Raw genomic sequence first — 11,720 nt, forward strand, 5'->3', positions numbered from 1 at the left:
CCTTGTGAGAACTTCACTTCTATGCATGTGCGTTTCCATGTTGTTTGACAAGGTAAGTGAGTAACATTCAGATACAGACAGAAACAGGACACCGATACATTGATTCAGACATGAAGGTAAATAAATATCTGATTTTATTTCCAAAACAATATCAAAAGAAAAAAATAAATCATCAACAATGTCCGTCGTAAACCATGACTGTAAATGGCTACCATCTAATGACCATCATTATCTAAAAGCTCTGTGTTGGCTCCACATTTTTTCTGTTACACAGTTGTACGTGTGTGTGTTTGAGGACTGAAAGTGGATGAAATAGGCATGTGTGTGTGTGGGTGGGTGGGTATGTGTGTGTGGGTATGTGTGCGCGTGTCAGGTCAGCCTCGCCCCCTACTGGTAGTACAGCTCCAGGTTCATCCCATCGTGGATCTCATCTGCAAGGCAGAAGTTAAGGGAACAACCACATAACTATTACAGGGTTCCCACACCTTCTGAAACCTCAAATTCAAGCACTTTTCAAGGACTTTCAAGACTCAATTCCCTCAAATTCAAGGACCCAACACGGCATAGTTTGAGACAGAACTAGATGAGAATTTATACAATAGGAACTATCCGCTCACAGACAACAATTCAAAAGAGAGGCTTGAATGTGTGAACACTAGATGGTCTCTTGCCTTCTCTACCACAGCACAGCAAAACAATATATTGTGAAATATGTGTGAAGGTAAGCAAGGCTTATTTACTAGTTGACGAGCTAAGTAAAACATTTTGAATATATATATATATATATTTTAGAGAGAGGGGGAGGGGAATTCAAGCACTTTCAATGACCCATGTCGATTTTCAAAAATGTTTAAGGCCTTGTTTTTTTTTTTTTTCAAATTCACAAACTTTCAAGGATTTCAAGGACCCGTGGGAACCCTGCTATTAATATATATACTACTGCTATTGCTACAACTTGTCATGTCATTCCAGAAAATGTTTTTATCCAGTGTTGAGTATGCAGAAAACAAACCCACAACCATTGCTCAACTTAAGACTTTCCCTGGGCTAGCCCCCCTTTACCAATCTGGGAATTTCCCCTTTTTCAAGACAGTTTGACACTATTGCAACAAGAAATGCATCAATGTCCTCATATTTTACTACTACAATACATCCAAAATAACAATAAACCTCATCAAAGATGTTATGTTGGTTAAGCAATTCGTTTAAAACATACCTAGCATATGAATCGGTTAAGTGAGTACAAAGGACTACTACTGTAGGTCATATTTCATCTCCTGACATACAAACAGAGAAAGAAGCAGACATTTGAAAGGATACAGTCTCCCAGAGACACGTGGTCCTTGAATATGGTGTACCTGAGGAGACACAGAGCATTAGCAACTGACACACAAAACTGCCACAGCAGAGAGACTTGTCTCATCGCTACTACGGCCCCAATCCCCATGCCTTGAACTTTGTCACTATGGTATGGAAGCCTGTTTTGACTAGGTTATATACACAAATACAGAGAAATTGTGTTTTTTTTCTTCTCCGAATGGCCATAACCACAAGGCATGTGAAAGCTTGAGTGGACTTGGATCCAGGGACTATAGAGGGACTAATAGTCAAGATCAAGATCTTTTAAGATCCTTCTGCTTGTTTATAAAGCTCTCACGGGCACAGAACCAGCATATCTGAAAGACCTTTTGCTGAGCATATCAGCCCAATAGAGCTCTCAGGTCTTCTGACACTGGTTTTCTCTGTGTAACACATGTACAAAAGAAGAGGTTTGGTGAGGCTGCATTCTCATTTTATGCCCCCAAATTGTGGAATGCACTGCCAGTTTACATTAGGGATGCAACCTCAGCAAATATGTTCAAGTCAAGACTAAAAACCCATCTTGCCTTTAAATGACTCAATAATTAAATGATGACTATATAATGAATGGAGCACTTTGAGCTGCAACGTTTGCAGGAACAGTGGTATACACAAAGGTTATTATTATTATTATTATTAAAGATTATTAATGCACACCGGCACTGCTTGCAAACTGACCATATATCAGTGCCTTGGTGTTGGTGACACAGACAAGCAGAGAGGGGTTCAGGGTTCACTGTACTCTCCTGGCCCTTCACTCACCACTTCTTCAGGACGATCTTGTCCCACCTGGTTCCTGTCTGGGCAGAGATGAGCTTCTTCAGGTCTCCGATGGTGTCCTCTGAACTGGAGGGGAAGGGGTTAAGGCCGACACACTAGCACAGGGGGGGATACGTTCTGTCTGCCACACTCGGCCTTCATTGTGGCCTAGTTGTCAATTGCAAACTGCTCAGGAGAAAGGTGGTTTTCTCGTGTGAAAGCGGACCTGAGCTCAGTAATTAGGGGCTTTTGCCCTGTTGACCATTGAGAATAGATTTACAACCTCCCTGGATGTTGATGACATCATCGAGGACTTCACCTCATCGAAAGTCAAAAGAAAGCATCTGTCAATTAAAGTTTCCTATTTAAATATCTAAATCTGATTAAGTACCAACACATTAAAATCAAATGTAAAATGCATATAAATAAAATGTATAACATAGGGCTATACTTTCTACTATAAATAAATGACAACAAACTAATTGCATCTGAATACAGAAATATTAATAGATTAAAATAAAAATATATACCAAACTAAATGAATGAGCATAATAATCACGTGGCAGTTTAAAAGTCATTTTGTTTACCAATATCAAAACATGCATGTAGGGGGCCCCCGAAAAATAGTCTGCCTAGTGTAACCTACCCTTTTCACCGGCCCTGTCGAGACCTAAACTAATCCCACTCCACTCCCCACCATCCCAGTTTATCCCTCAAAGAAGAATTAACTGATGGTGTCAGGGTGTTATAGAAGAATGAACTGATGGTGTCAGGATGTTATAGAAGAGTGAACTGATGGGGTGAGGATGTTATAGAAGAATGAACTGAGGGGGTGAGGATGTTATAGAAGAATGAACTGAGGGGGTGAGGGTGTTATAGAAGAGTGAACTGATGGGGTGAGGATGTTATAGAAGAGTGAACTGATGGGGTGAGGATGTTATAGAAGAGTGAACTGATGGGGTGAGGATGTTATAGAAGAATGAACTGGTGGGGTGAGGATGTTATAGAAGAGTGAACTGATGGGGTGAGGATGTTATAGAAGAGTGAACTGATGGGGTGAGGATGTTATAGAAGAGTGAACTGATGGGGTGAGGATGTTATAGAAGAATGAACTGATGGGGTGAGGATGTTATAGAAGAATGAACTGATGGGGTGAGGGTGTTATAGAAGAGTGAACTGATGGTGTCAGGATGTTATAGAAGAATGAACTGATGGGGTGAGGGTGTTATAGAAGAGTGAACTGATGGTGTCAGGATGTTATAGAAGAATGAACTGATGGTGTCAGGGTGTTATAGAAGAATGAACTGATGGTGTAAGGGTGTTATAGAAGAATGAACTGATGGTGTCAGGATGTTATAGAAGAATGAACTGATGGTGTCAGGATGTTATAGAAGAGTGAACTGATGGTGTGAGGATGTTATAGAAGAATGAACTGATGGGGTGAGGATGTTATAGAAGAGTGAACTGATGGGGTGAGGATGTTATAGAAGAGTGAACTGATGGGGTGAGGGTGTTATAGAAGAGTGAACTGATGGTGTCAGGGTGTTATAGAAGAATGAACTGATGGGGTGAGGATGTTATAGAAGAATGAACTGATGGTGTCAGGGTGTTATAGAAGAATGAACTGATGGTGTCAGGATGTTATAGAAGAATGAACTGATGGTGTCAGGATGTTATAGAAGAGTGAACTGATGGTGTCAGGATGTTATAGAAGAGTGAACTGATGGGGTGAGGGTGTTATAGAAGAGTGAACTGATGGTGTCAGGGTGTTATAGAAGAGTGAACTGATGGGGTGAGGATGTTATAGAAGAGTGAACTGATGGGGTGAGGATGTTATAGAAGAGTGAACTGATGGGGTGAGGATGTTATAGAAGAGTGAACTGAGGGGGTGAGGGTGTTATAGAAGAGTGAACTGATGGGGTGAGGATGTTATAGAAGAGTGAACTGATGGGGTGAGGATGTTATAGAAGAATGAACTGATGGGGTGAGGATGTTATAGAAGAATGAACTGATGGGGTGAGGGTGTTATAGAAGAGTGAACTGATGGTGTGAGGGTGTTATAGAAGAGTGAACTGATGGGGTGAGGATGGTATAGAAGAATGAACTGATGGTGTCAGGATGTTATAGAAGAATGAACTGATGGGGTGAGGGTGTTATAGAAGAGTGAACTGATGGTGTCAGGATGTTATAGAAGAATGAACTGATGGGGTGAGGATGTTATAGTAGAGTGAACTGATGGGGTGAGGTTGTTATAGAAGAGTGAACTGAGGGGTGAGGTTGTTATAGAAGAATGAACTGATGGGGTGAGGATGTTATAGAAGAGTGAACTGATGGTGTCAGGATGTTATAGAAGAATGAACTGATGGGGTGAGGGTGTTATAGAAGAATGAACTGATGGGGTCAGGATGTTATAGAAGAATGAACTGATGGGGTGAGGATGTTATAGAAGAATGAACTGATGGGGTGAGGATGTTATAGAAGAATGAACTGATGGGGTGAGGATGTTATAGAAGAATGAACTGATGGGGTGAGGGTGTTATAGAAGAGTGAACTGATGGGGTGAGGTTGTTATAGAAGAATGAACTGATGGGGTGAGGATGTTATAGAAGAGTGAACTGATGGTGTCAGGATGTTATAGAAGAATGAACTGATGGGGTGAGGGTGTTATAGAAGAATGAACTGATGGGGTGAGGATGTTATAGAAGAATGAACTGATGGGGTGAGGATGTTATAGAAGAGTGAACTGATGGGGTGAGGATGTTATAGAAGAGTGAACTGATGGGGTGAGGATGTTATAGAAGAGTGAACTGATGGTGTCAGGGTGTTATAGAAGAGTGAACTGATGGGGTGAGGGTGTTATAGAAGAATGAACTGATGGAGTGAGGATGTTATAGAAGAATGAACTGATGGGGTGAGGATGTTATAGAAGAGTGAACTGATGGGGTGAGGGTGTTATAGAAGAATGAACTGATGGGGTCAGGATGTTATAGAAGAATGAACTGATGGGGTGAGGATGTTATAGAAGAATGAACTGATGGGGTGAGGATGTTATAGAAGAGTGAACTGATGGGGTGAGGATGTAATAGAAGAGTGAACTGATGGAGTGAGGATGTTATAGAAGAGTGAACTGATGGTGTGAGGATGTTATAGAAGAGTGAACTGATGGAGTCAGGATGTTATAGAAGAATGAACTGATGGGGTGAGGATGTTATAGAAGAATGAACTGATGGGGTGAGGATGTTATAGAAGAGTGAACTGATGGGGTGAGGGTGTTATAGAAGAGTGAACTGATGGGGTGAGGATGTTATAGAAGAATGAACTGATGGGGTGAGGATGTTATAGAAGAGTGAACTGATGGGGTGAGGGTGTTATAGAAGAGTGAACTGATGGGGTGAGGATGTTATAGAAGAGTGAACTGATGGGGTGAGGATGTTATAGAAGAGTGAACTGATGGGGTGAGGATGTTATAGAAGAGTGAACTGATGGGGTGAGGATGTTATAGAAGAGTGAACTGATGGGGTGAGGGTGTTATAGAAGAGTGAACTGATGGGGTGAGGATGTTATAGAAGAGTGAACTGAGGGGGTGAGGATGTTATAGAAGAGTGAACTGATGGGGTGAGGATGTTATAGAAGAATGAACTGATGGGGTGAGGATGTTATAGAAGAGTGAACTGATGGGGTGAGGATGTTATAGAAGAATAAACTGATGGTGTCAGGATGTTATAGAAGAGTGAACTGATGGGGTGAGGATGTTATAGAAGAGTGAACTGATGGGGTGAGGATGTTATAGAAGAATGAACTGATGGGGTGAGGGTGTTATAGAAGAGTGAACTGATGGTGTCAGGATGTTATAGAAGAATGAACTGATGGGGTGAGGGTGTTATAGAAGAGTGAACTGATGGTGTCAGGATGTTATAGAAGAATGAACTGATGGTGTCAGGGTGTTATAGAAGAATGAACTGATGGTGTAAGGGTGTTATAGAAGAATGAACTGATGGTGTCAGGATGTTATAGAAGAATGAACTGATGGTGTCAGGATGTTATAGAAGAGTGAACTGATGGTGTGAGGATGTTATAGAAGAATGAACTGATGGGGTGAGGATGTTATAGAAGAGTGAACTGATGGGGTGAGGATGTTATAGAAGAGTGAACTGATGGGGTGAGGGTGTTATAGAAGAGTGAACTGATGGTGTCAGGGTGTTATAGAAGAATGAACTGATGGGGTGAGGATGTTATAGAAGAATGAACTGATGGTGTCAGGGTGTTATAGAAGAATGAACTGATGGTGTCAGGATGTTATAGAAGAATGAACTGATGGTGTCAGGATGTTATAGAAGAGTGAACTGATGGTGTCAGGATGTTATAGAAGAGTGAACTGATGGGGTGAGGGTGTTATAGAAGAGTGAACTGATGGTGTCAGGGTGTTATAGAAGAGTGAACTGATGGGGTGAGGATGTTATAGAAGAGTGAACTGATGGGGTGAGGATGTTATAGAAGAGTGAACTGATGGGGTGAGGATGTTATAGAAGAGTGAACTGAGGGGGTGAGGGTGTTATAGAAGAGTGAACTGATGGGGTGAGGATGTTATAGAAGAGTGAACTGATGGGGTGAGGATGTTATAGAAGAATGAACTGATGGGGTGAGGATGTTATAGAAGAATGAACTGATGGGGTGAGGGTGTTATAGAAGAGTGAACTGATGGTGTGAGGGTGTTATAGAAGAGTGAACTGATGGGGTGAGGATGGTATAGAAGAATGAACTGATGGTGTCAGGATGTTATAGAAGAATGAACTGATGGGGTGAGGGTGTTATAGAAGAGTGAACTGATGGTGTCAGGATGTTATAGAAGAATGAACTGATGGGGTGAGGATGTTATAGTAGAGTGAACTGATGGGGTGAGGTTGTTATAGAAGAGTGAACTGAGGGGTGAGGTTGTTATAGAAGAATGAACTGATGGGGTGAGGATGTTATAGAAGAGTGAACTGATGGTGTCAGGATGTTATAGAAGAATGAACTGATGGGGTGAGGGTGTTATAGAAGAATGAACTGATGGGGTCAGGATGTTATAGAAGAATGAACTGATGGGGTGAGGATGTTATAGAAGAATGAACTGATGGGGTGAGGATGTTATAGAAGAATGAACTGATGGGGTGAGGATGTTATAGAAGAATGAACTGATGGGGTGAGGGTGTTATAGAAGAGTGAACTGATGGGGTGAGGTTGTTATAGAAGAATGAACTGATGGGGTGAGGATGTTATAGAAGAGTGAACTGATGGTGTCAGGATGTTATAGAAGAATGAACTGATGGGGTGAGGGTGTTATAGAAGAATGAACTGATGGGGTGAGGGTGTTATAGAAGAGTGAACTGATGGAGTGAGGATGTTATAGAAGAGTGAACTGATGGTGTCAGGATGTTATAGAAGAATGAACTGATGGGGTGAGGGTGTTATAGAAGAATGAACTGATGGGGTGAGGATGTTATAGAAGAATGAACTGATGGGGTGAGGATGTTATAGAAGAGTGAACTGATGGGGTGAGGATGTTATAGAAGAGTGAACTGATGGGGTGAGGATGTTATAGAAGAGTGAACTGATGGTGTCAGGGTGTTATAGAAGAGTGAACTGATGGGGTGAGGGTGTTATAGAAGAATGAACTGATGGAGTGAGGATGTTATAGAAGAATGAACTGATGGGGTGAGGATGTTATAGAAGAGTGAACTGATGGGGTGAGGGTGTTATAGAAGAATGAACTGATGGGGTCAGGATGTTATAGAAGAATGAACTGATGGGGTGAGGATGTTATAGAAGAATGAACTGATGGGGTGAGGATGTTATAGAAGAGTGAACTGATGGGGTGAGGATGTAATAGAAGAGTGAACTGATGGAGTGAGGATGTTATAGAAGAGTGAACTGATGGTGTGAGGATGTTATAGAAGAGTGAACTGATGGAGTCAGGATGTTATAGAAGAATGAACTGATGGGGTGAGGATGTTATAGAAGAATGAACTGATGGGGTGAGGATGTTATAGAAGAGTGAACTGATGGGGTGAGGGTGTTATAGAAGAGTGAACTGATGGGGTGAGGATGTTATAGAAGAATGAACTGATGGGGTGAGGATGTTATAGAAGAGTGAACTGATGGGGTGAGGGTGTTATAGAAGAGTGAACTGATGGGGTGAGGATGTTATAGAAGAGTGAACTGATGGGGTGAGGATGTTATAGAAGAGTGAACTGATGGGGTGAGGATGTTATAGAAGAGTGAACTGATGGGGTGAGGATGTTATAGAAGAGTGAACTGATGGGGTGAGGGTGTTATAGAAGAGTGAACGGATGGTGTGAGGATGTTATAGAAGAGTGAACTGATGGAGTCAGGATGTTATAGAAGAATGAACTGATGGGGTGAGGATGTTATAGAAGAATGAACTGATGGGGTGAGGATGTTATAGAAGAGTGAACTGATGGGGTGAGGGTGTTATAGAAGAGTGAACTGATGGGGTGAGGATGTTATAGAAGAATGAACTGATGGGGTGAGGATGTTATAGAAGAGTGAACTGATGGGGTGAGGGTGTTATAGAAGAGTGAACTGATGGGGTGAGGATGTTATAGAAGAGTGAACTGATGGGGTGAGGATGTTATAGAAGAGTGAACTGATGGGGTGAGGATGTTATAGAAGAGTGAACTGATGGGGTGAGGATGTTATAGAAGAGTGAACTGATGGGGTGAGGGTGTTATAGAAGAGTGAACTGATGGGGTGAGGATGTTATAGAAGAGTGAACTGAGGGGGTGAGGATGTTATAGAAGAGTGAACTGATGGGGTGAGGATGTTATAGAAGAATGAACTGATGGGGTGAGGATGTTATAGAAGAGTGAACTGATGGGGTGAGGATGTTATAGAAGAATAAACTGATGGTGTCAGGATGTTATAGAAGAGTGAACTGATGGGGTGAGGATGTTATAGAAGAGTGAACTGATGGGGTGAGGATGTTATAGAAGAATGAACTGATGGTGTCAGGATGTTATAGAAGAATGAACTGATGGGGTGAGGATGTTATAGAAGATTGAACTGATGGAGTGAGGATGTTATAGAAGATTGAACTGATGGAGTGAGGATGTTATAGAAGAATAAACTGATGGGGTGAGGATGTTATAGAAGAGTGAACTGATGGGGTGAGGATGTTATAGAAGAATGAACTGATGGGGTGAGGATGTTATAGAAGAATGAACTGATGGTGTCAGGGTGTTATAGAAGAGTGAACTGATGGGGTGAGGGTGATATAGAAGGGTGAACTGATGGGGTGAGGATGTTATAGAAGAGTGAACTGATGGGGTGAGGGTGTTATAGAAGAGTGAACTGATGGGGTGAGGGTGTTATAGAAGAGTGAACGGATGGGGTGAGGATGTTATAGAAGAATGAACTGATGGGGTGAGGGTGTTATAGAAGAGTGAACTGATGGGGTGAGGGTGTTATAGAAGAATGAACTGATGGGGTGAGGATGTTATAGAAGAATGAACTGATGGTGTCAGGGTGTTATAGAAGAGTGAACTGATGGGGTGAGGGTGATATAGAAGGGTGAACTGATGGGGTGAGGATGTTATAGAAGAGTGAACTGATGGGGTGAGGGTGTTATAGAAGAGTGAACTGATGGGGTGAGGGTGTTATAGAAGAGTGAACGGATGGGGTGAGGATGTTATAGAAGAATGAACTGATGGTGTCAGGATGTTATAGAAGAATGAACTGATGGGGTGAGGATGTTATAGAAGATTGAACTGATGGAGTGAGGATGTTATAGAAGATTGAACTGATGGAGTGAGGATGTTATAGAAGAATAAACTGATGGGGTGAGGATGTTATAGAAGAGTGAACTGATGGGGTGAGGATGTTATAGAAGAATGAACTGATGGGGTGAGGATGTTATAGAAGAATGAACTGATGGTGTCAGGGTGTTATAGAAGAGTGAACTGATGGGGTGAGGATGTTATAGAAGAATGAACTGATGGTGTCAGGATGTTATAGAAGAGTGAACTGATGGGGTGAGGATGTTATAGAAGAGTGAACTGATGGGGTGAGGATGTTATAGAAGAATGAACTGATGGGGTGAGGATGTTATAGAAGAATGAACTGATGGTGTCAGGGTGTTATAGAAGAATGAACTGATGGGGTGAGGGTGATATAGAAGGGTGAACTGATGGGGTGAGGATGTTATAGAAGAGTGAACTGATGGGGTGAGGGTGTTATAGAAGAGTGAACTGATGGGGTGAGGGTGTTATAGAAGAGTGAACGGATGGGGTGAGGATGTTATAGAAGAATGAACTGATGGGGTGAGGGTGTTATAGAAGAATGAACTGATGGAGGTCAGGTTGTTGAAGGATACTTGCACTTGACTCGGACCTTCTTTCCCAAGCGGTCATTGCAAACTACCTCAATCATCTTGTTCACGCAGTCCTGGAGAAAGGGGGGAAAACACGCACCTGTCAATGTTCAAAGTTCAACGTTGAATATCCAATGTATGAGGACCATTCCAAACTAACTAGCTACCATCCTACGGATATAAGGGAACATGGAGTTGTTACAAACTAGCGTTGCTTTGCACAAATGGAACCAAAACAAACAAACGTGTTTACTTCGGTTGTGCACGATGTGGAAGCTAATACAGCTAGATACATCTTCATCAAGACAAAAGATGTGACAAAGACAAAGGAGTTATAACACCATAAACATCAATGTTCGTTATAATATTTAATGTTGTGCATTAAATTAACGGTATCAGACCAGAATAAACGTATGTATTACCTTAAACTGACTACTAGTTGTCCCAAAAATGTATTCAAACGACAATCGCTGAAGCCTCGGTCACCGTAAAGTGTTGCAGTTCATGTTCAGCCAGCGAGGGAGAAGGGTCCAGCTGCAGACATCAAATCCATCACCCGGAAACGTGATGTACCATTTGGTTGGAGCGTGTCATCGTAAGCACGTAACCGCGAGAACCCGCGAGATTTTGAAGGATCTTTAAAAACACGGCGACATTTTATAGGACATTTAACGAACAATAATTTGAACACGCAATTGATAAGAAGAAGAAGAAGAAGAAGAAGAAGAATTACAAGTACAATGGGAAATGCAGCTCAGGTGAGAATTTCGAAATATTATTAATGAACATGTTATAGTTTTCAGATGTGTATTTATTATTTAGGTTGTTGCATGTGTTACGCGGCTGTTTCGCACGTAGTTTTGTTCATCTGGCTTGGCTAATTGGGTAATCCTATGTGGTTTAGCGTTATCAGAGATATTAGAGAGATATTAGATTAGATTCAACTTTATTGTCATTGCTGAGTACAAGTACCAACAACAAAATGCAGTTATGCATATAACCAGAAGTGCAAATAGTGACAAAACAAAGATAATGATGTACAGCTGGCAGGGCTAAAAAACGCAGCATTGTCTTCAACCACTTAATGTAATTTAAAAGTTCACAATAGATACATTCTCAGATGTCTACCGATTACTTATCCCCCTATTTTTATTGCTTGTTTTCTTGTTTTTGAGAGCTGACTTTTTGCAGGCGCCGAGCTGTGGTCCCGAGCAGAGGGACGACTGGCCACCAA

At 41.6% G+C, this 11,720-nt stretch overlaps 1 protein-coding gene across 2 annotated transcripts; it reads right to left on the reverse strand.

The window, feature by feature from the left end:
• Positions 1-213: 213 nt before the first annotated feature.
• LOC308173808 (ubiquitin-like protein 5) lies at positions 214-10,978 on the reverse strand. Of its 2 annotated transcripts, none has more exons than XM_080548867.1 (5): positions 10,909-10,957; positions 10,490-10,657; positions 2,122-2,205; positions 1,321-1,358; positions 214-431 (listed from the first exon to the last, which is right to left on the reverse strand). In XM_080548867.1, exons 2-5 carry the CDS (start codon positions 10,543-10,545, stop codon positions 388-390), a joined length of 222 nt encoding a protein of 73 aa, XP_080404993.1. In that variant the 5' UTR covers positions 10,546-10,657; positions 10,909-10,957; the 3' UTR covers positions 214-387. The 2 variants fall into 2 exon arrangements, with proteins under 2 accessions (XP_080404993.1, XP_080404992.1); XM_080548866.1 differs by having other exon boundaries at positions 218-431; positions 10,490-10,560; positions 10,909-10,978.
• Positions 10,979-11,720: the final 742 nt, after the last annotated feature.

This window comes from Nansenia antarctica (assembly GCF_963989245.1).
Source record: "Nansenia antarctica genome assembly, chromosome: 19".
In the NCBI taxonomy this organism is placed as follows: domain Eukaryota; kingdom Metazoa; phylum Chordata; class Actinopteri; order Argentiniformes; family Microstomatidae; genus Nansenia; species Nansenia antarctica.